Source organism: Gekko japonicus, unplaced genomic scaffold, assembly GCF_001447785.1.
Source record: "Gekko japonicus isolate JY-2015 unplaced genomic scaffold, Gekko_japonicus_V1.1 scaffold1488, whole genome shotgun sequence".
NCBI classification, from domain to species: Eukaryota; Metazoa; Chordata; class Lepidosauria; order Squamata; family Gekkonidae; genus Gekko; species Gekko japonicus.
In genome coordinates this window covers 401,810-426,444 of record NW_015167094.1, presented here as the reverse complement: position 1 = coordinate 426,444, position 24,635 = coordinate 401,810, and the positions used below count along the sequence as shown (strand labels likewise).

The 24,635-nt window shown below is 50.2% G+C and overlaps 1 protein-coding gene across 1 annotated transcript in view; it reads right to left on the bottom strand.

The window, feature by feature from the left end:
- Positions 1-902: 902 nt before the first annotated feature.
- WDR3 (WD repeat domain 3) overlaps positions 903-24,635 on the bottom strand; it is a 53,160-nt gene continuing 29,427 nt past the window's right edge. Inside the window, exons 16-28 of the mRNA XM_015412900.1 lie at positions 22,757-22,813; positions 19,238-19,338; positions 16,396-16,507; positions 16,154-16,288; positions 13,851-13,901; positions 11,621-11,686; positions 9,990-10,082; positions 7,397-7,444; positions 6,324-6,367; positions 5,413-5,541; position 4,789; positions 4,349-4,441; positions 903-1,598 (exon numbers count right to left, since the gene is read on the bottom strand). Of these exons, the coding sequence (XP_015268386.1) occupies positions 1,443-1,598; positions 4,349-4,441; position 4,789; positions 5,413-5,541; positions 6,324-6,367; positions 7,397-7,444; positions 9,990-10,082; positions 11,621-11,686; positions 13,851-13,901; positions 16,154-16,288; positions 16,396-16,507; positions 19,238-19,338; positions 22,757-22,813 (1,086 nt within the window). The 3' untranslated portion in view covers positions 903-1,442. The remainder of the gene's footprint in view (positions 1,599-4,348; positions 4,442-4,788; positions 4,790-5,412; positions 5,542-6,323; positions 6,368-7,396; positions 7,445-9,989; positions 10,083-11,620; positions 11,687-13,850; positions 13,902-16,153; positions 16,289-16,395; positions 16,508-19,237; positions 19,339-22,756; positions 22,814-24,635) is intronic.

Here is a 24,635-nt window from a genome sequence, read left to right as displayed (position 1 = left end):
GTGGCCCGGGCTTCCCAGGAGAACGGGGGGGGGGGGGAGCAGCCATCCCTGGGCTATGTTCATGACACAAAAGCCAATCTCCAGTGATTTCTGGACAAACCAGGTAACTCTGAACTTCGGTCCGAAGTTAAAAATAAATGCAAGCCAAATGCAAAGAGTTTATTCACGGAGGAAAGCCGGTGCTTGTGCAAATCACACAACCAGATATCTGCAGCAGTAAAAGAATTATTCCGAGATCCAGGGAAAGGGGAAAGCGGTCTCTTGGTCCCACTGGAACTCACACACCCCCCTCCACAAAAAAGGCTCGGTGGATTGCAGAAATGTTAGCATTTAGCTGCATGTTCCCTTTGGAGCCCAGCCATTACAGCATCCAATCAGGACCTTCTCGGCACAGACATCCTCACTTGACGTGTGCATTCAGACAACTTCCCTTCATGTGATTTACCATTTTTCCTTGTCATATGCGACACTGCATGCCTGTGGGTGCAGGTGTACTTGCACGCATGCTGTCCAAGAAGTCTTTTGTGGAACTATAAACTGAGATGCAGAGAAAAAAAAATCCAAGAGCCTGGATTAGGTAGAAGAAGAGGAGACTGGATTTATACTCCACCCTTCACTACCCAAAGGAGTCTCAGAGTGGCTTATACTCCCTTTCCCTCCCCACAACAGTCACCCTGTGAAGTAGGTGGGGCTGAGAGAGCTCTCTTGAGAACTGCCCTGGAGAGAACGGCTCTGAAAGAAGTTGTGACTGACCCAAGGTCACCCCAGCAGCTGCATGTGGAGGAGTGGGGCATCAAACCTGGTTCTCCCAGCTTAGAGTCCGCACTCTTAACCACTGCACCAAACTGGCTCTCATCAAAAAGCCATTTCCAACACCTCAGCATGTAAACGCCTTTATAGGACGGAGCGACAGGCTGATATTGTAAGTGTACAGAGGAGAACATAAATATATTTATTTCGGCTCAGAGTCCATTCTCACACTCGCGGTGAAATGCCAAAAGGGGGGCAACACTCGTGTCGGGGAGATGGCCGTACAAACAAGGCACAAGATGTCCCACCGTTCCGGAAGCCCCGCCCACACTGTCTTTTGGCTTTTGCAGCGTTGTTACACAGTGAAATCGGACTGCCTTTTCGGGACTGCCACAGCAGGGCACCTATGAGCCCAAGTCAGCCCCTACTTAAAAAAAACGAAGCAGCCACAGAGACTGCGGTGAATGGGCGTTAGCAGGGGGGGCATCTATCTCCCCCCAATTTTTTTTTGTCTGCAGAACCTCAGTATTTCCCCGTTCAATCTTCCAGTCCCTCGAGCTCCATGCTGGTTTGACTTGCAGGAAAGGGAAAGCGCATGGCTCTCGCGTGGCCAGGAGGCGTCGTCCTGGAGGAGCAGCTCCAGCCCAAGTTTCACAGAGTCACAAGAGGACCCTCCCACCGACCCGCCCATTTTAAACCACTGCAAGAATCATCTTCTCTTTCTTCTTCCTCTTCCGCCTCTTCTCCTCAAAGCGGTCGGTGGCATCCGCGAAAAAGGTCACTTCGTCTTTGGCCTCAATTTCTCTCTTCAGGAACTGGAGACCGGCCATGTTGAACCCCAACACGTCCTGCAGGGAGAAAAGGAGAGAGAGACAGGGGGAGTGAACTAGCAGCAGAAAGAGGACATACTGGGGAGGCCGGTGCAAAAATCAATCCCATTGGACAGTCAGGGCCCTTCTTGTCGTCCTAATGAATTCTAGCAACTTTGCTCAGTGAAGGCTCTCTCTGGCTCTGACAACAGCCTTGTAAGGTAGGCTTGGATTACCATCCCCTTACTAATGGTGGGGAGCCGAGGCTGAGAAGCTGGGGACCACCTGGAAATTCAAGAATGAGAGTACCAAGCTCACACTTTTAGCCAGCGTGTTATAATGTATATATTGGGGACTGGAACATGTTGTTTACCCTGCAACAGCCAGAGACTGAAAAAGCCACCCTCCAACTCTACCCTGGCTATAACATTTCCCTTTTTTTTTTTTGATTTGCCCAAATTGGGCAGAGTTTATTATTTTTTTGAAACTTACATAAAAGAGAGCCATACATTTTAAAACAGCTAGCCAAATATCTCGCTCACATCATAATGTTTGCATACACATTCCCATTTCCCCCCCCCATTTTAATTTATATTCAGTAACAAACACTATTAAACCAAGGATCTATTCCCGTTATAGAACTAATTCATCTATATTCTATCTGCTATATTTCACTTTATCTATAATATACTATTATTAATCTATTTTATATCAATGAAAACAAAGAAGAAAAGAAACAGGCATAACTTAACAGTTTGACTATGCTAGTGAAGGCATATATTTCTTCTAAGTTAACAATCTAGTCCCTTTAAATAGCCTTTCATATTTTTGACACTGCTAGTTTTCAAAATCCCATTAACTTGCAGGCCTAAACATAACTTGTTCTATTTTCCCTACAATCTCAGCTCTCACACTAACAATGCCGTATAGCTTTCACCTTATCCTGTAACATCTCGTCTTCTCTCTCAAAATAGTTAAATCCATGCACATTCTCTAAGTAAACAGCCCATTAATTATATATTTTTCCCTGCAATTCCTCTCTAAAAATTCAAACTGCCCAAACTGGGCAGGCAGGCAGCAGGCTATAACATTTCCAAGCTCTTGCTAAGGGACGTGGCCCTTGTCACAGAGTGTCAGATCCATACAATAATTTTCCCGTCTTGCTGCAGACCTCCAATTCACCCCTCATGCAGTTCCCCGGAATCCACAGTTCTACACCTCCGAGCGGTATTTTGGAGAGCTCCATAGTGTGCAGAAGGAGGAGAGAGAGGGGGGAGTTTCGTTCTCTTAATGGATGTTCCGTCTGTTAGCAAAAAAATATCGTGAGCCTCCATCTCGAGAGTTTTCCCCCCACCCATTCCTGGCAGCTGGCCGGGAGGGAGGAGAGACGGACCGTGGTGAGAACCAGTCCTAATGGAAACAGTTGCTACCTCCCCAGTGGGCTGTGAAACAGCAGAAGGCAAAACACATGTGCTGATGCCGCCAGCATGGCCGAGAACTTGCAAACGGTACACAGCCAGGACAAGGACTGTTCACGATGGAAGCCCTGTTTAGGTTGATGGAATTATATGGTTGGGTTCAACTGAAATAGGCAAAACTATGCGCAGTAGAAGCTAAGCCTTTATCCGCTTTGACCAACGGTTAAGGAAAGCGTCCGTCCCTACAAAAGTTCAAGACCCTCTGCCCGTCCCTTTGTCCAGGCTAAACAACTTTACTGCACATTTTACGTCACATGAATGCAATAAAGGTATTCCCTTGCTCAAAAGCCAGTCAAATCCGACTCTAGGGTTGCGGTGCTCATCTCCGTTTCAAAGCCAAAGAGCCAGCGCTGTCCAAAGACGTTTCCGTGGTCATGTGGCCGGCATGACTAAACACCAAGGCGCACGGAACACTGTTCCTTTCCCACCGAAGCGGTACCTATTTATCTACTTGCAATTTCTTGCTTTCGAACTGCTAGGTTGGCAGGAGCTGGAACTAGAGATGGGAGCTCACTCCATCATGCGGCACCCGAGTCTCGAACTGCTGAACTACCGACCTTCCACAGCCTGCAGTTCAGCGTCTTAACCACTTGAGCCACCACATTAGCATGCACCAACAGCGTCATGCCAGTACAGATCTTGCAGAGGTTATCATCCAATCCTGGCAAAGCTCTTCATCCTCCAGTTCTGTGGCCACTGGACGTTGCATCACTTTTACTCTTCTTTTGAAACTTAATTTTAAGAATATGACTACCTTATCTGGATGCTACCTTCTTTCTTCATATAATTGCTGAGCACAACAGACAGTGGAAAGGCAGTACGGGGTGAACGGGGGCTCTTGCCATGTAATGCAGAGAGCCAGGCAGACTGGCAGTCTCTGTACAGATAGGACTGAAGACGAGCCAGGCAGGCCGCGCTGGCTCTGGGTCAGAGGATCGTCTTGTCCGTTTTATTGCTTCCCAGTCATTGTGGCTGCACTGTGGCTCAAGACGATCATTTAAATAGTCGCTCCATTGCGGCAGCACCCCTAGGACAACCAAAACGTGCGCTCTGGCCTTGTTGTGACCTGGCCACGTCAACTTATTCTTGCTAAGCTAGCTGATGAGGAACTATTAAGGGACCTGCACTCCGCAAATGGATAAAGACGATGTTGGTTAATATATTAAGATCCACACAATTCTATCAATCGTTTTTAAAAAACAAGAGTTGGCCAAAAGGCCGGGGAGAACAGGATCAGCCTCCCCCCCCCCAACTCAACGGCTGCATCGCTCTGTGTCTCTCCCCCCCCCCCAAAAAAAAACACCCACTCACCCTCACTTGGCTGACTTTGGCAATGGTGGTTTCCTTCAGATTCTCCATCACCTTCAGCAGCATCTGGTTGCTTGTGATCTTCCCCAAGGGTGTCTTGGGGGGGGGGGGGGGGGGGGAGAGAAAGAGAAACAACTAATGGCTTCCAGACTGCCAAAGCGTTTTTTCTGGTTGGAGTAAGTTCTGGTTGGAGGTTTGTTGAACCCCACTTTAGTTTGGGTCTTACTAAGAACGGAACAGGGGGAAGAGCCGTGTGGGGCGGCAGGAGGAGCCTGGCCCCCACTGTGTTGAGTTGTTTAAGAGCCAGTTGAGAGCCAGTTTGGTGTAGTGGTTAAGAGAGCCAGTGTGTTGAGAGCCATAGAAGGCCCCAGGTAGGGGCTGTGGCTCAAGGGCAGAGCTCCTGGGAAGGAGGAGGGGGGGGAGAGATTGGATTTATATCCCACCCTTCACTCGGAGGCTCAGAGTGGCTTACAATCTCCGAGAGAGAAGAGGGGGGGGGGGGGGGGGGGGTCTCCTTTTTTGAACCAAACGTTCCCTCCGATCAAAGCCACTTAGTGTGAAAAAGCACACACGTGCAATTTTATTTATGAAAACATTTCTATCCCGCCTTTCCTCATGGTTCGAGGCGGCTTACGATCACAGTGAAAAAACGGTTTCAGTTAAAACCAAGACTCCGCAGCTTAGAGGGAACATTGAGTCTGCGACTGGCCGAAGGTCACCCAGCGGGCTTCAAGTGGAGGAGTGGGGAACTGAACCCGGTTCTCCGGATTAGAGCCCGCCGCTCTTAACCATCACACCAAACTGGCTCTCTAGTCCTGGGCTCCGGTCCGTGCCAGCCAGGGACGGCCAACAGAGTCTCTCGCACTTATCCCATTGGACAAATAAAGTTTGTTTTTTGAGAAGAGATCTAGACTGTGGAAAGGACACGAAGGGGAGGGATTGCACCCAGGGCGCCACTGGATTCAATGGGTCCAACCTGGCAGCCACTTCTTTAGCCGAGCCCTCGAACCGAGGCACCGGCTAGCCACGACCGACTACGCACCGTCTTCTTCAGGGCGGCGATTTACCTCAGCAGGATGAGGAGTGCCCGGCAGAGCAGCTCCACCTCCGAGTCCTGCTGGAGATACTGGCTGAAGAGCCTGAGGAGGTCAGGGACGTACGAGAAGGGCAGAACCAGCAGAGACTCTTCCAGCTCACTGCAGGGAGGAAGAGAACCCGTCAAACCCCCGGCATCGCACCTACCCCAGCAGCCCGGGGCAGGACTCCCGTTGCAGCAAGTCGCCTGCCAAGGAGACAGACGAAGAAACAAAAAACCACCCACGATAAACCAATGGATCCACAAGACCTGGGACATTTTTATGCTTGAAAGATTTTCAATTTATAATACAGTACATCAAAACGAATGTGAATTCTACAACCCGCTAAGTATTTGGTATCCCATTCTAGACAATATAGAGTTAAACAAATTTGATTGGGAAAACATAACGGAAGCTAAATACAAATTGATGCTTTATTGTGAATAATATAACCAATTTAGCTTTCCCCATTTTGCCTATAACTTGATGCTCTTAGTGTACAATATTAAAACATGCTTGGATTTATATGCATTACTAAACCTTATTGGACATATACAAACTCTACCTGTAATGATATGTTTATTAAGTCTATCTTCAACCCTAATGTCATGTCAAACTGTTTATATTGTGGTATTATTAAAATCAATAAAATTTCTTTTAAAAAAAAGAGAGAGACAGACTAAGAACGACAAACCAACAATGACTTTCGAGGGTCACTTCCTGTCTCCTGAGGAAGGACATTCAGGTGACCAATCAACAAAGCCAAGGACCTCCAGAAAGACATACGAGTGGGTTGGTTCTAGACCGAATTAAAGTGACCACCCCTTTCTCCTGCCTCAGTTGTTCCCCTCAGTCAAGCCCACCAAGCCACTCGCAAGCCTCGGACAGCAACAACTACTCACCTGGACTTCACCTTCTTGAGAACTTCTAGTACATAAGCAGCGGGCTGGAAAGAGAAAGAGGGAACCAAAGGGTAGTCCTCTGTTAGCTTGGCTGGTCTGCTCACGCCCCCAAGGGAAAACTTACAGAAATTCTCCGGAAGTGAAATTTTAGCGCGCATACAAAATTCCCCACACAGAGCAAACTAGGGATGAAATGCGAGGCGAGGTAAGAACCAAAGTTCCCTCTAAGCTGCGCTAGGGGGCGCTGGTGCAAAACATTTTAGCTGACAGAGCAGGGAACTTACCTAGCAGTGCAGCCTACAAAAGAACTGAGACGGGCATTTTCCTCTCCACTGGAAACAACGGGGGCACCTCCTTCTGGGGCTCATAGAACTGGACCCCCCCCCCCGGTCCTCCAGTCTTTTTGAAATGGGGGGTTTGAGGAGAAGCACCAGCAGCTATGCTGCAAATCTGGTGCCTTTACCTCAAAAAACAGCCCCCCTCCGAGCCCCAGGTTCCCCTGGATCGATTCTCCATTACAGCTGATGAGAAGAAGAGATTGGATTTATACCCCACCCTTCACTACCCGAAGGAGTCTCAGAGTGGTTCACAAACTCCTTTCCCTCCCCCTCCCCACAAAAGACACCCTGTGAGGTAGGTAGGGGCTGAGAGAGCTCTCTTGAATACTGCTCGTGAGAGAACAGCTCTGAAAGAACTTGTGACTGACCCAAGGTCACACCAGCAGCTGCATGTGGAGGAGTGGGGAATCAAACCCGGTTCTCCCAGATAAGAGTCCGCGCTCTTAACCACTACACCAAACTGGCTCTTGTTCTTCCATCATCTTATCTTCCAAGCCTTGAAGAACTGCTACGTATAAATGTTTCAGGTAGTAAGTACAGGAGGATAAGGATATTCTATTAACAAGACCTACAATGGACCCGAATCAAAAGGACCAACACGCCACCTCCAACCCGCACATCTGGTCATCCTGATTTCTTGCAATCCACATAATCCTACGGACGGCAGCCGTCCCCCAACCTAGGGAAAGCAGATTAGCAGTCCATGCATCTCAAAATTCCACACATGCCACTTACTGAAATACTGCCGTAGGCCAGGAGAATGGGGTTGACAGGAAGAGGAACCTGTGGACAGAAAATGGGTTACAATTAAGACTCCCCTCAGGCAGGACAACCTGGAATACAACCAAAGCCTTTCACTGAGGTCGTGTCAAGCAGATGGATCTAACCTTGCTAGCGCCCACAGTCTCACCAGTTCACCCTCCTTTTCTCCACCCCAATCTCATCTCCTGCACAACCTGTCTCCTCCCTTACATTGCTCTACTATCTGATTTCTGAGCAAGAGTAGCCCCGAATCTACCCCTTCGCCTGAATTTTTATGGTGTCTTATCTACAGACTACAGTGTCTCTCTCCCCACTGTCCTAGCGGCTTCACCTGTCTCCCTCATCTGGGCTTTCCCCTTTTGTACGCACAGATGAGCTGTCAAGTCGCAACTGAATTATGGCAACCCCAATGAGGGGCTTTCAAGGCAAGGGGAAGCAGAGGTGGTCTGCCATTGCCTTCCCCTGCAGAGTCTTCCTTGGAGGTCTCCCACCCAAGACTTATGATGACCCCAGGGAGGGGCTTTCAAGGCAAGGGAGGAGCAGAGGTGGTTTGCCATTGCCTTCCCCTGCAGAGGCTTCCTTGGAGGTCTCCCACCCAAGACTTATGGTGACCCCAGCGAGGGGCTTTCAAGGCAAGGGAGGAGCAGAGGTGGTCTGCCATTGCCTTCCCCTGCAGAGGCTTCCTTGGAGGTCTCCCACCCAAGACTTATGGTGACCCCAATGAGGGACTTTCAAGGCAAGTGAGGAGCAGAAGTGGTCTGTCATTGCCTTCCCCTGCAGAGTGTTCCTTGGAGGCCTCCTACCCAAGATTTATGGCGACCCCAATGAGGGGCTTTCAAGGCAAGTGAGGAGCAGAAGTGGTCTGTCATTGCCTTCCCCTGCAGAGTGTTCCTTGGAGGCCTCCTACCCAAGATTTATGGCGACCCCAATGAGGGGCTTTCAAGGCAAGTGAGAAGCAGAGGTAGTCTGCCATTGCCTTCCCTTACAGAGTCTTCCTTGGAGGTCTCCCACCCAAGTACTGACCCTGCTTAGCTTCCAAGATCTGACAAACTGGGCTATATCATGCCACTTTCCCTCCCCTCCTGTGACTGCCCTGAAATAAGCTTGTGATCAAGGAGGATTCCACAGGCACAAGAACCTGGAGGGCACTGAACCAAGGCTGGAAACTGCACAGGCTCAAAGCACTTGGAGGGGAAGGGAGGAAGGAAGGCAAGCATGCACGATAAAGAAGACTATGCCACTATGCTGAATTATTCTACTTTCAGTAATTAATTAGCCCAGGCTACCCGGATCTCGTCAGATCTCGGAAGCTAAGCAGGAGCGGCCTTGCCTAGTATTTGGGCGACCTCCAAGGAATACCAGGGTCATGACGCAGAGGCAGGCAATAGCAAGCCACCTCTGAAAGGTCTCTTGCCTTAAAAACAAGTCTAGCTCGCCACCTAGTGCTGCATAACACTAAAAGAGGTAGAACTTCTGGATGCAGACAATCTCAGGATCTCCTGGCTATTCTACATACAACGCCATATGGTAATTAATTAGTTAAGGGTCAGGATGGAGCATAGCTGCCCTGGGGCACAACGAATGGCTGACCCAGCTCCTGGCCCATCTCTGCTCCCTTCTGCCTGAGGGTTCTCATTGGGCACACAACCACAGAGGCACGAAACAGACACACCTTGGGAGTTCCTGCTGCCCATAGAGCTAAAAACGTTCATGTGCTTGAACTCAAAACACAGCAGAGAGTACACAGGTTTCTGCCAAGGATCTCTCTTTTTCTTTTAAGAGGCAGATTTAAGCTTCGAAAGAAAACACGCAAGTATACAGGAGCGCCTGCTGAGGGAGTCACAGCCGGCCACAAATGCCTAACGTGTTCAAGTCCAGAGTTATACAGAAGAGAAGAAACAGACTCATAGAATCAGAGTTGGAAGGGGCCTCCAAGGTCATCTAGTCCAACCCACTGCACAATACAGGAAATTCACAAACCCCCCCAGTGACCCCTGTTCCACACCCAGAAGATGACGAAAAACCCTCCAAGATCTCCAGCCAAACTGGCCTTGGGGGGAAATTGATTCCTGACCCCAAAGTGGCGATCAGCATTTCCCTGGGCATGTAAGAAAGGGCCAGGAGAACTAAGCACTGATGCAACCTCTCTTGATCTGCCCAAGTTCACGGAATCAGCAATGCTGTCTGATGGCCATCTAGCCACTGTTTAAAAACCTCCAGAGAAGGAGAGCCCACCACCTCCCAAGGAAGCCCATTCCACTGAGGAACCTCTCTGTCAGGAAGTTCTTCCTAATGTTTAGCCGGAAACTCTTCTGATTTAATTTCAACCCTTTGGTTTTGGTCCGACCTTCTGGGGCAACATCTCGGAAAGAACTTACAGGAGATGATGCAGGGGTCCCGAGCAAGACATGCCTCACAGAAATGTCAAAGGCTAGACAGACCAAACAGCCCTATTCAACTTTTCCCGCCTTTGCTTGAACGGCTGAAGTGTTTTCTCCCTGAGAAGGGAATCGTTTGGCCCTGAGCACATCACGATGACCGCAAGACCGCCTGCTCCTTTCCTCACCTCTTTCCCAGCCGCTCTGCAGATGGCTCTGTGCTCTTCCAGCTTGGTGGTCTCCTCTCGGTAGAGCTCGATGGCTTCCATGATTCGTTCCGCCTAGGGATGCCAGAACAGCCTCTGGTTAATGCGGAGCAGGTGGCCGCAGGGTGAAATGCTTCTCTGTGCACTAACGAAGCCTCCATTCCCCTGTAATGGCTTGCCTGTGCCATTCTGGTAACACTGTGTAGTGCTACAAGATTGAAGTGTTTTGCCATGCTGTTATGGCAAAACTGACATTTATCAGAGATCGAAAGACGAATTTGAAAATAACTGGCAAGTTTTCTGTGATTACTATAACCAATCTTCGTAGTCATGCAGTTGAATGGTTTGTATTACATGACAGTTTCAGTATGGAATACTAAAGATGTTTTCTTTTGTATGATTATTATCACAACAAACTGTTACGTTAAAATTATACACAGAATTCTATGAGGTTATTCATGGTTTATCATATAACGGATAAGACTGATAAGATAGGATAAAAATATTAATATGAGAAAATGGCAGAATGTTGAGTAGGTTGTTATAGTGGTTTTTAAAGTTACAATGTTACACAATTTTCCTAAAAATTCAAGTATCTGAATCAAGGACTGTCCTTTATATTTGCAACTTAGAAATGCCCTTTATACTATGTTTTGGTAATTTTTATTTTATTCTTTCCCTTTACCCCTTTTTTAATTCTGTATTCTCTCAAAAAGTTCAAAATAAAAATTATTTAAAAAAAAAAAATGAAGTGTTTGGTACACAAAATACAGCATCTTTGCTCGCCAGTCAGCACTGAGAACAGCCTGTGTTTTAAAGGCTTTTTCTGCAAAACCACCAGCTCTGGCTTGAAGAACTGCCACCAGGCAGGTGAGGAAAACCCTGCCATTCCTGCACCGGCTACAAGAATTCGGCAGGCACTTCTCACACCGGTTTCTGCAAAGGCCTCAGCTCCAAAAGACAGGCCTGGCATACCCGCAGCCAATCCCCACCTCCTTCTGGAGATCCACCGAAGCCACAGTCTCTGCTTCTGGATGAGAGGCTACGGAAAATAGACACTGAACCACCGAGTTGCCATCTATGACAGTGGATTAGATCTATAAGTGAACCGGCCCTGGGAAGACGCCTAGGTGACCAAGAACTTATGTTGTCAGGCTAGGTTGATAAAAGGATCCCATCTTGGAGAGATAAGTTAGTATCTAGAGCACCGCACTTTATTTATTGATTGTTTTATACTGTTTTAACTGTTTGTTATGGCATTTGCTGCTGTTGGAAGCCGCCCTGAGCCCATCTGGGGAGGGCGGGATAAAAATCTATTAAATAAATAAATAAATATAAATTCCCCGGGAACACCAATTTAGGCAAAATGCAGAAGTACCAAAGCCTTTCTCTTCCTAGCTATCGGAAGCACAGTTTGCCTCCAGGAGGCCCCAGTGCAGCAAACACAGTCTGGGCAAAGAGCTGATCTCTCTGGATTAGGATGACCTCAAAGCCTGGTTAAGGGGAAGTGGCCTAGTTCTCACGGTCCGGAGCAGGCCCCACATCAGCAAGGCACTTCCTGAGAAAGAGCTCTACTCCTTAGGAAGGATTCTGCCCGGATGCGTCACACTTACCCCCTTGACGGTTTCAATGGTCTTCTTCCCAGCCAAGCCAGCCTCGCCCTGCGTTTCGCCAGCCACCTGAAAGGAGCAGAGGAAAGGTTTCTGAGCAAACTCCTGTGAAGCACGGGTCTCCGGCGGCAGCATCATGGTCGGGGCCGGTGTTCCTTCTAAGCTGAGTTGGTGTGAGCTAGCTCACAGTTTTTTAGCCTCCGGCTGACAGATTTTGGTCTTTGCTCAGGAAGCAGGGCTCCAGAGCAAACTAATTTATGCAGTCGCCCAATCGCTCGCTCACAACTTTAATGCCGGTAGCTCACAAAGTAGAATTCTTGCTCACAAGACTCCACAGCTTAGAGGGAGCATCGGGCTGGAGCCTGTTTGGTGCAGTGGTTAAGTGTGCGGACTCTAATCTGGGAGAACCGGATTTGATTCCCCACTCCTCCACTTGCAGCTGCTGATGTGACCTTGGGTCAGTCACAAGCTGTGGCACAGCTGTCCTTGAAAAAGAGCAGTTTGTGTCAGAGCTCTCTCAGCCCCGCCCACCTCACAGGGTGTCTGTTGTGGGGAGGGGAAGGGAAAGGAGTTTGTGAGCTGCTCTGAGACTCCAAGTGAAGGACAGGGTATAAATCCAATCTCTTCTTCTTCTTCTTTTTCAGTGGCTGCCCCACGCCTTGGCGGCAGCCTCCCAAAACAGGTCAGGAGGGATCCTCGGCTCCTGGTGTTGCAAGTGAGGCTACACTGCAATGTTTCCAGGGAACTTTTGGGGGCAGTCAGAGCGTGGGCAGAGGGGGAACAGCCTCCTGGCACAGGAGCATAAGGTGTTTTCAGATTGGCTTCTGACGCTGGTTGTCATAAACGGCGTAATGTCGTCTTATGGCGTTCTTGTTACCCGCCACGACCCCTGGGAGAATCACAGAAATAAATGGTTCTACTTGCAAAGATGATGATGCGCTAGCAATGTAAGATGGAGCCACTCCCCATCCTTAATAAGCCCCCATGCTCGGCAGTGTCCAATCTGTATATGAATTGCGACTCAGCAGACTCATGCTGGAGCCACACCCATTTAGAATTTTTGCTAACCTCTGGCAACCTGTGACTGACAGTCCCAGGGTGGCTGACACACTCCCCCTCTTTGGTTTCTCTTTTCATTTTTTTAAAGTTTCACTGGCCTCCCTGTAATCTCTTGAATACAGACTGCCCAGCGTGACCACTCTAAACGGCAGAAGAGCACCGCTGGCCCATGAAAAACATACATCCTTTCACTTTGCTTCCTGGCTGCTTTTCCCGTTACATACATACACACACATGTGAGCATGCACACACAGAGAACTGCAATGTGCCAAGACGCAGCTGAGAGTCTATCACTGGCTGTAACGACCGATGGATTTTAACGGTTTCATTTCCTGATTTGCGTGCTGGCTTCATGGATCCACTGGAGTAAATGAAGCGCTTGGACTTTGACACTTCCAAACGATCTGAAGCACTAACTTTTGTATCGTTCCGTTACCGGTTTCATTGATTTATTTGGCTGTCCCTGTGTTGGATTCAATGACAAGGCCATTTAGGGGCGGGCATCCCGAGGGAGAGGGGGACACTGTGAGAAAGCCTCTCATCGGGGACCGTTCCAGTCTGGGGCGAGACCCCTCCTGGCGATACGGATGAGCCCACTGCACTGTTGATTCGGGGAGGAATAAAATTAATGTTTCGTTTGCAGGCTCAGACGCCATAGAGATAAGAAGTTTAAAAGTCCGGAGAAGACGGGGTAGCTAAGGCAAGAGGAGTTTCGTGTTAGCCTGACTCTTGGCAGGGAAGGGAGCTCGTGGACTGCATGTCGGCTGCCACCATCTCAGAGCAGGGTCAGCATCTGGGCACCAGGCCCGCTTCTGGAGTCTGGAAAGCGTCCGCAAACAGCCCAAATTTGCTTACGTGAAAGCCGTTTTTTTAAAACGGGGCCATCGATCAACTCGGGCACCACTGCAGCTTCGGAGTGGCTTCCAACACGGAACTAAGACTCCCGTTCAAAACAAGCAATCCAGATGTGTAGGAGGAACACAGGCGAGGAGGCGCACCCCGGGATGCCTGCCGTCTCCCAAAGGCAGTGGGCAAGTCTTAGCTTCCCAGACCCGAGAACTGCACTTCCAGGTGCCCAGGAAAACCTGCTGACTCCAGGGAACTTCTGGTCTGTATCGATCCCCTGAGTTTGCAAGCAAGACGACGCACCGACGTTCCAGTCGGCCTCACTTACCACGGGCTGGTCTTCCTTAGCGACGCTGTCTTCATACTCCGCTTCCCTTTGCTGCAGACAAAAACAAGACAGCCTGTAAGCATCAGGCAGGTCCAGTCCGAGAGGCGGCTCCTCCAGGTTCAGAACACCCACAAGGACACGTTCCCCGGAACATCTCCCCTCCCCACAAGCTCAGAGATCTTTGGGTGAATCCTTTGGTGCTCCCACCTATGCAGGAGAGACCTGTGCAGGCCTGTAGCTAGGATTGGGGGGGGGGGGTTTAAATGTTTAAAGGTAAAGGTTCCCTTGCTCGAAAGCCAGTCGAGTCCGACTCTAGGGTTGGGGTGCTCATCTCTGTTTCAAAGCCGAAGAGCCAGCGCTGTCCGAAGACGTTTCCGTGGTCATGTGGCCGGCATGACTAAACACCAAGGCGCAGGGAACGCTGTTACCTTCCCACCGAAGTGGTACCTATTTATCTACTTGCAATTTCTTGCTTTCGAACTACTAGGTTGGCAGGAGCTAGAACTAGAGACGGGAGCTCACTCCGTCTTGCGGCACCTGGGTCTCGAACTGCTGAACTACTGACCTTCCGCAGCCTGCAGTTCAGCGTCTTAACCACTTGAGCCACCGCAGCTCCTTTTAAATGTTTAAAGGGGGCTTAAACTTAAATTCATTTGGAAGCAATTTCCCCACTCGCTCTAAAGCCCCCCCCCCCCTCCGGGCCCAGGGTTGTAACTGAATTACATGCGGCAGATCTGGTTCTCCTCCCCTTCCCAACCGAATTGCTCACGACCCAGTGGCTGTCTAAACCCAACTTCTGAACCTGCCAAAGCGGCGCAGGGCAGCCTCGGACGGGGGTGTTTTCCCTGGCCAGCTCTGATGGCTCTGTGCAATGGCGCTGGCGGGAGGGACGGCAAGGCAAGAGAGAGAAGGTGACGGCAGGCAGGCAGGCGGCAAAAAGGAGCCTTCTCAGCAAAGGGCAGGAAGCGGCAGTGGGCCAGGGTTTGTTGTTGGCGCAGTGCAGGAGCGCGCGCCTTTAAAAAAAACTTAAGACAATGTTGGGGAAAAACTTTTTGGGGAGAAAATCCTGCGGGGCTGTGGCTTTAAGAAAGAGGGCGGAGCCCTGAATAGCCCCATCGTAGCTACGGCCCGGGCCTGTGGTGTTGAGGAACAGGATCCGGCCTGTGGCGGCCACAGTCTCTACCTGTGGCGAGCAACTCACCAAGCTTAAGAAATTGGCTAACAACCTTCCTCATTCAAGCAAGGCATGTGACTGAATGGCTAAGGCTGCGGCTGGGCTTGGTTTGTTTCTGCTGTTCTTGTCAGAAATTTTTAATTTTTTAATCACCTCAGTCTGTCATTCCACACAATACAAAGCAAAGGGTATCACTGCCAAGGCCTTAAAACTGACAGAACCCCCGAATGATTTCAAGTCAGCAGTCTCGTTGAGACTAAAAATCAAGGCATTTGGGTTGGCAGCGCCTGGACCTGCTGAAAGACTGCCTCACGAGCATGACACCATGTATAACTTATGGATCAAAAGACTACCACACAAAGAAATCCCTACAAAGAAAAGGACTGTGTAACTTAGAAAGCTGACTGCTACGAGTCTGTGATATCGTGGGACTTGGATGTCGAAAGAGCCGACTAGCATTTCCCTCATCAGTTTCTAAGATTTCTGAAGAGGTGGCTTTAAAAGAGGGTTAGACAGATGACTGGAGGAGAGGTCCATCAAAGGCTGCCCTGGTGACTGAAGAACACCACCCAGTCCTGAGGCAATCAACCTCTCAGGAGGCAACATCAGGGGAAGGCCTCAGCCTCCATATGCCCTGGTCGTTGGCGCTCCAGAGCAACTGGTTGGCCTCTGGATGAAATCGGATGCTGGCCTAGATGGACTACTGGTCTGATCCAGTAATCTTAATTCTTAATGTCCTTATTTAAACAAGTTCAACTAGGAATTTAAACAAGTTCAACCAGGAAGCCTGAAGGCCCTAAACATTAAGAGCATCCCTTTGCACCAGTTAGCTTGTTTGTCACTGGTAGGATGTATAGCTGCTTTATTTTTTCTAAAGGGATACCCCCAGTATACCCAACAGCTGGCCCCTGTACATAGCCAGCTCCAGATAAGACAGTTTGCTATGAAACATCAATGGAAGACTTCGCGGAACTACGAGGCAAACAAACAAGGGGTTTTCAAAAGTACACGGACCTACAAGACATAGATGGGTGAGGGGGGGTGGACTAGAATCTGAGTTCCTCTCAAGTTTAAGAAGACAGCAAGCCCAGGGTGGATCCCGTTTGTGCTCAAAGGTGGCAGCTCTTACCATCTCCCTCTCCTCCTCTAGGACAAGCGGCTCCCTGGTCCTTTCCCAGAGACGCAGCGACTTATCGTGAGAGGACGACACGACGTAGTCTCCGTTGGGACTGAGCGCCAAGCACCAAACTTCCTGGTGGTGGCCCTGCAAATCAGACATACGGAATGACAGTCAGAGACAGGGAAGGGGAGCGCCCCCCACCCACAAAGCGTGGTCACCCGACCACAAAGACCACCGCACTGCCGCTTTACCTCCAGGGTCTGGACGTGCTCGAACTTATCGGCATCCCACTGTTTAATCTTGCGGTCCTTCCCTGCCGTGAAGAACAGGTGGGACTTGGGGACAAACTGGAGGTACATCACGCTAAAGAACGAGAGAATGAGGGTTTTGTTAAAACGGAAGGGGGAAGACTCGGATCGCCACCATTGCCAAAGAAACACTGCGGCCTCTTGACACGATTCTTCCCGGCCGTCATAGCAGGGGAGGAAGACACAGAACGTTTGGTCCACTGATATTTTTTCAGGACGTTTCTGCATCCTCTGGGTCTTCCTCAAGGTACCCAGACGTGTCGTTTCAGGTTTCACGTAAATACAGGTCCAAAGCGCAACCACGCCACAGGGTCTTAATGCTCAAGTTTGGTTGCAGTGGTTAAGAGCGTGGACTTTAATCTGGGAGAGCTGGGTTTGATTCCCCACTCCTCCACAGGCAGCTGCTGGTGTGGCCTTGGGTCAGTCATGGCATTCTCAGAGCTGTTCTCTCAAGGGCAGTCCTCGAAAGAGCTCTCTCAGCCTCACCTCCCTCACAGGGTGTCTGTTATGGGGAGGGGAAGGGAAAGGAGCTTGCAAGCCGCTCTGAGGCTCCGAGTGAAGGGAGGAGTATAAATCCAGTCTCCTCCTCCTCTTCTTCTCAAGGGTAGACAAAGAGAACACACTTCCATTAGTGCAGGGGTGGCCAAACTGTGTGGCTCCTGGCAGGGCAGCTGGGGAAGCGAAGGGGAGGCAGACGTTTTCTCCCCCCCCTCCCATCAATTTGCTTTCTTTGTCTCCCTCTCTCTCTCTTTCCAACTCTTTCATTCTTTCTTTCAACTGCTCTCTCTCTTTCTCTCTCTCTCTCTTAGACAAATAATTATCATTAGCAAACAAATAAATATAATTGGACAGATAAATATCATTATCAATATCTGTTTTTACCCCTTTTATTTTTGGCAGTCTCATTTAACATGAATAAAAAGCAAATGTTCATATTTTAAAATAACAACAGGTCCTATTTGTTCATGTCTTGTGGCTCTCAAACATCTGACGTTTATTAGATCTGGCTCTTAAGCTGAGCAAGTTTGGCCATCCCTGCATTAGTGCAACCCCAAGGGGCACTGCAAAAAGCACTGCTTGGGGCCAGCACCATGCAGGATGGGTGCATTCCAAGCACATACAGTGGAAATGCAGATTTTGACAGCCAGGTACGGAATTCAACCTGCTGAGACAGACGGGTTTTGTTAAAAAAAATATATATGCCCCGTTCCAGAGCTCACTGATACACATTTTTCCCAGGAAAGGAAAGCCCTGCCCCCTTCATGGGCACATGAGGCCAACGGTCTTGTCCAAAAGGCCTGTTATAGCTGCACCACTGGTGCCTGTGAGCAAGCAGAGCCCCTCCAATACATCAAGCAGCCGCTTGGGGGCTCGGCTGGAGAACCCCACAGCTGCCTTGGAGGTATCAGACACAGAGTCTCACAAGCCTTCCCGCGCTCTAGTTGGATGGGCACCCCTCTCTCAAGAGCGTGGGCGGCAGAGGCAAGTCCGGATGGCTGCCGTCATTCATCTGGTTTGGAAAGGGGCTTGAAGTTTATACCCTCCCTACAAAGCTGTAGGAGCTAGGGTGGCTCAAGTGGTTGAGACACTGAACTGCAGGCTGTGGAAGGTCGGTAGTTCAGCAGTTTGGGACCCGGGTGCCGCAAGACGAAGTAAGCGTCTCTAGTTCCAGCTCCTGCCAACCTAGCAGTTCGAAAGCAAGAAATTGCAAGTAGATAAATAGGTACCACTTCGGTGGGAAGGTAACAGCGTTCCGTGCGCCTTGGTGTTTAGTCATGCCGGCCACATGACCACGGAAACGTCTTCGGACAGCGCTGGCGCTTCGGCTTTGAAACGGAGATGAGCACAGCAACCCTAGAGTCGGACTCGACTGGCTTTCGAGCAAGGGAACCTTTACCTTTACCTGACATATTTATTGCTTTACAATGGTTGACCCTATAACCTTAACTTGTTATTTAGTGTCACTTTGCATATCTTGATCCTCATCATGTTACATGATAGTTTGCTGTTCATTCTCTGGCTACAAGTTTGAACCTTGCCTGTCATTCTAACGTATTTGATAAAGTGTGCCTTGCACACGAAAGCTCGTACCTTGAGTAAACCTTTGTTGGTCTACTTGCAATTTCTTGCTTTCGAACTGCTAGGTTGGCAGGAGCTGGAACTAGAGACGGGAGCTCACTCCATCATGCGGCACACTCGGGTCTCGAACTGCTGAACTACCGACCTTCCACAGCCTGCAGTTCAGTGTCTTAACCACTTGAGCCACCGCAGTTCAAACTAGCAGATAAATGTCTAAAGGTGTCTTTTCTAATTGTGGGAAGTGTCTGGGAATCTTCATTCTGTCAGGCTTCGAAGGCACTTAACACTACACACACACACATGCCAAAAAAAATGCTGGGGCTGAGAGAGCTCTTAGGGAACTGCTCTTGACAGAACAGCTCTCTGAGAGAACTTGTAACTGACCCAAGGCCACACCAGCAGCTGCACGTGGAAGAGTGGGGAATCAAACCCGGTTCTCCCAGATTAGAGTCCGCGCTCCCAACCACTACACCACACTGGCTCTGAAGGAACAACCTGAGGGAATGGTTGCCATGGAAGCCGCGTGGGCAAGAGTTGACAAAGTGTGGTTGGTCCTAGAAGGTGTCTTGCTTCTCCCTCAGAAGTGGGTTGAAAGGCTGGGGACTGCACAGAGGGTGGCCAACTTTTCTCGGTAGTCCCAGAACCATTTCCGTAGGGGAAGATCCCACACCAACTTAAGCCAGCCGTTTTTCGGAGGCCCGCCTACCTGTCGTCGTGAGCAAAGAGAGACCGGTGACAGTCACCAAAATCCAAGCCCCAGATCTTCACATTTCGGTCAGCAGAGCCGGTGGCGATCAGTGCCCCATCCTGCAACACGGCAAAGCGAGAGAAAGAAACTCAAGATACCAGAGGGACAGAACGGAGGCCCCTTTGCTTCCAACTGCAACCGACCAAGTCAAAACCGCCCCACCATTCTTTTCTGGAACAGGTCAGGACCCGACCCTGGACAACACTCCGGAAGGATGTGGGCAAAATAGACAGGGTGCAGAAGAGAGCGACGAGGATGATCAGGGGTCTAGAAACTTAGCCCTACGAGGACAGGCTAGGGGCCTTGGGAATGTTTAGCTTGGAGAAGAGGAGATTGAGGGGGGACATGATTACTCTCTTTCAATATCTGAAAGGCTGTCATTTGGCGGAGGGCAAGGAGCTGTTCCAGTCGGCAGCAGAGGAGAGGGCCCGAAGCAACGGGTTTAAACTACATGCAGAAAGGTATCGGCTGGATATCAGGAAAACACTTTTTCACCGTCAGAGTGGTTCAAAGGTGGAATCAGCTGCCCAGGGAGGTGGTGAGCTCCCCTTCACTGGCAGCTTTCAAGAAGAGGCCGGACGAATATTTGTCAGAGATGCTTTAGGCTGGTCCTACATTGGGCAGGGGGTCGGACTAGATGGCCTGTATGGCCCCTTCCGACTCTATGATTCTATGGGAGGGAGAAAGTCCCCCACTCTCCAAACCAGACAGCCAACCTTCCCATGTCTTTCGTGAGCCCAGTAAGGACATTTCTGGACACCACTGCGGGAGGGTCAACAAACGAGCCGAGGGAACTAAAAGCTCTGCATTCTCAGTCTCCGCCGTTCATGATAGCGAGACACCCAATCAGTGTCACGATCACAACAGGCCCTGACCTGGATAGCCCAGGCAAGCCTGGTCTCGTCGGATCTCCAAAGCGAAGCAGGGCCGACCCCGGCAAGTACGTGGGTGGGAGACCTGCAAGGAATATCAGGGCTGGGATGCAGAGGCAGGCAAATGGCAAGCCACCTCTCTGAAATGTCCAAACCCCACTAGGGGCTGCCAGAAGTCACCATGAGTTCCAGGCAAGCACACAAACACACACACACACACGCACATTTTTTAAAAAAGATCACAACAAACAGCAGAAAAATGGAGGAGGAACCGCAATATGCGGTTGTGCTATTTTACTTCATTCGTATCCTGCTTTTGTCCCCAGTGGGTAACTAAAGCAGCTGACATCATTCGCCTTCCTGCCTTTCTCTTCACAACAGCCCTGCGAGGTAGGGAAGACTGAGAGAGTGACTGGCCCAAGGTCACCCAGCGAGCTTCCCTGGCGCCTTTGACCCTGGGTCCCCCAGATCCTAGTTAGATACCCTAACCACAACACACCAACCCCGATTCTCCCGTTTACTATCTGAAATGTGACCGTTGCTAACAACAGCACGCCTTTAGGAATGCCAAAAGAGCAAGGGGAACACGAGACTGAGAAATTATCTGTCTTCAGTTACTAGTGCTGAAGCCTTAGATGGAGTTAAGGGCAAGCTGCGTTTCTGGTAGCAATCGTTCAGCATTTGAGTTACTCTTAATGGATTTCTATTCCTCATGAGTTACCTTGGGTGCTTGGGAAATGAAAAAAAGGTGCCAGGTGGTTAAGAGTAAATTTTTGCACCGGAAAAGCAGCAGTAAGAAGAAAGACTAAGCCGGTGCCCCCCCCCCCTTCATAACCCCTCCCCTTTGAATGGGCAGCCATGACAGATTTAGCCTGTGCTTTTGCAGAGAACTTGCAGCTGAACCTTCAGGCTAACGAGCCAGCCGCCGAGGACGGGAATGGCTGGCTTTTGTGCTTCCCTGCCTTTTTTGACATTTCAAAAGCCTTCCGTTCTCAATAAGGCCCGTGAGAGGTTCCAAGGACCTGGGAAATCATACTTAACGTCATAGACGTAACAGTTTATATGACTGCATGTTCAGGCCCGGATGGCCCAAGCCAGCCAGATCTCGTCAGATCTCAGCAGCTGGTGAATCCTTAGGTGGGTGACCACCGAGAAGGACCGGGGCTGCCATGCAGAGGAAAGCGATGGCAAACCACGTCTCTCGGTCTCTTGCCTTAAAAACCCCACGAGGGGCTGCTGTCAGTCAGCTGCAGCTTGAGGGCACTTTACACTTTTGTTGTTGTTCAGTCGCACAATTGAGCCCGACTCTTCGCGACCCCATGGACCAGATTCTGCCAGGCCCTCCTGTCTTCCGCCATCCTCTGAGGTTTGCTCAGTTTCATGTTCGTTGCATCTATGACACTGTCTAACCATCTCACCCTTTGCCGTCCCCGTCTTCTTTGACCTTCAGTCTTTCCCAGCATCAGGGTCTTCTCCAGTGAGTGCTCCCTTCTCACTTGGTGGCCAAAGTATTTGAGCTTCAGTTTCATTATCTGGCCTTCCAGGGAACAGTCAGGGTTGATTTCCTTTAGGATTTATATTGTCGAAGGCTTTCACAGTCAGAGTGCATTAGCTGCTGTAGATTTTCTTTTTTTCCCTCTTTTTTTTTGAGCCCCCGGAGGGGATTTTTTATTACATTTTTTTCAAACTAAAAAACTATCACAGAAAAAGGGAAGGGGGACTACATATACGGGAGAAAGTATAGAAACCCGCTACTGACTAAAAACCCAAGAGAGGAGATCCTCACTAGCTTCATTACATCAAGTCTTCACTTCACAATATAAACTGAGTCAGACATTTAAGTACTTTTTCCTTTTCATTAACTCTTCAAACTTAACTGTCTAAGAACAGTGGCCCCCCCCAGTCATCCCCATTCACAGTTCTCAAAGGCACAATTGTGCCACTGAGCTGCTGTAGATTTTCCAGGTTGTGTGGCCGTGGCCTTGACATTGTAGAACCTGATGTTTCGCCAGTAGCTGTGATTGGCATCTTTTGGGATTGACTGATTCGATCTCCTTGCAGTCCAAGGGACTCTCACTTTACACACACTATTTTGTTGTGTTTTTTCCTGCCATCCAGTCAAGCTGATTTCTGGCTACCCCTAGTGGGGCTTGAAGGCAAGGGACGTTTCAGAGGGGGCTTGCCATTGCCTGCCTCTGCTTCATGACCCTGGTATTCCTTGGAGGTCTCCCAGCCAAATACTAGCCGGCCCTGCTTAGCTTCTGAGATCTGACGAGGTTGGGCTTGCCTGGGCTATCCAAGTCAGGGCTACACACACACACGCACTACTGAATGTGAGTGTTCAGCAGGGAACACAGAAACCATGCGGCTCTCTTGTTATGGCCACTGCAGAGAAGGGTCTCCACAAGTCACAGCCAGAGTACCACTGGTTTACTTCATTTATACTCCTGCCTCTCTCCCCAATAGGGACCCAAGATGGCCTACATCATTCTCCTCCCCTACCCTTTAGCCTCACAACATCTGCTTTGCTGCCCGTAACACCGACTGCTGGACCAGGAGGAGCTCCGCAACATGATACTCGGCTAGCGACGCCCGCCATACTCACGTAGGAGATGTCCATGCATAACACGGGCAGCTTGTGTCCATACAGAGACAGGAAAAACTGGAAGACAAAAAGGTCAAGGGGAAAGAGAGACGAACTTCAGCTCAATACAAAGAGGGAGCGTAGAAGCACGGAAAGTCCACACGGTCTTTCCACAATCCTTCCGCCACGTAGAGCTGTCGCCCCTCCAGACACCACACAGGACTGATTGCAGAACTCAGTTGTATTCACTGAAGGCACCCAGAGACTTTACTGCAAACTCTGCAGAGCAACAGCTGTGAAGCAATGGAGGGACCCTGACACCCAGAGACAGCCGCCGAGCCAAGGGAGTGAACGAGTCACCCCCAGGTTGGCTCAGGCCGCACAGAGAGAGAGCAGATCCTCCTCACAGGGAACTCGTCACCCGGCAAATGCTTCAGGTGCACCTGCATCCCCTCCCCCCCTTCTCCGAGAACTCAGGGCGGTTAAAGTGATTCTCCTCTCCTCTCTTTTTAATCTGACAACCCAATGAGGTAGGTTACGCAGACAATGAGTGGACTGGTCACCCAGTGGGATTCGTGGTTGAGCACTTGAACCTGGGTCTTTCTAGCCTGGCACTCTAACCCAGGGAGGCCAACGGGGGTGGGGGGCAATAGTCGTGGGGCCCCGACCCTCTCACACACACGCCCCCTTCTGCTCCCTCAGCACCAAGCAGCTGACAGGACAAGGATGCGCCTCGACTCAAGAGCTGGCCGGCGACCCCCCCCCCCCGGCTCCATCAGCTGTTTGGACTCTGGGGGGAGGAACTAGAGGACATCCAGTGAAGCTGATGGGCAGTAGATTAAAGATGGACAAAAGGAAATACTACTTTCCACAGAGAAGGATTGAAACGTGGAATTCACTTCCAGGGGATGTAGTGATGGCCACAGGAATAAACCACTTTAAGAGGGGATTAGACAGATTCATGGAGGATAGGTGTTATCAGTGGCTATTATTATCAGTGGCTTGGTGTCTGAGAGGAGCCTCCACATTCAGAGGCACCAAACCTCTGAATCCCAGAGCCAGGAGGCAACATCAGGGGAAGGCCTGGGCCTCTATGCCCTGTTGTTGACCGTCCAGAGGAACTGGTTGGCCACTGCGTGAGACAAGAGGCTGGACTAGATGGACCCTCACTGGTCTGATCCTGCAGGGCTCTTCTGAGGTTCTTATCAGGGGAAGGCCTTGGCCTCTCTGCCCTGTTGTTGGCTCTCCAGAGGAACTGGTTGGCCACTGCATGAGACAGGAGGCTGGACTAGATGGACCCTCACTGGTCTGATCCAGCAGGGCTCATCTGAGGTTCTTATCAGGGGAAGGCCTTGGCCTCTCTGCCCTGTTGTTGGCCCTCCAGAGGAGCTGGCTGGCCCCTGCATGAGACAGGAGGCTGGACTAGATGGACCCTCACTGGTCTGATCCAGCAGGGCTCTTGAGGTTCTTATCAGGGGAAGGCCTCGGCCTCTTTGCCCTGTTGTTGGCCCTCCGGAGGAACTGGTTGGCCACTGCAGGAGACAGGAGGCTGGACTAGATGGAGCCTCACTGGTCTGATCCAGCAGGGCTCATCTGAGGTTCTTATCAGGGGAAGGCCTCGGCCTCTCTACCCTGTTGTTGGCCCTCCAGAGGAACTGGTTGGCCACTGCAGGAGACAGGAGGCTGGACTAGATGGACCCTCACTGGTCTGATCCAGCAGGGCTCAGAAGAGAACCTCAGTTCTTATCAGGGCAAGGTCTCGGCCTCTCTGCCCTGTTGTTGGCCCTCCAGAGGAACTGGTTAGCCACTGTGTGCAACAGAATACTGGACTAGATGGACGCCTGGTCTGATCCAGCAGGGCTCTTCTTATGTTCTTCAGCACATGAACACATGAAGCTGC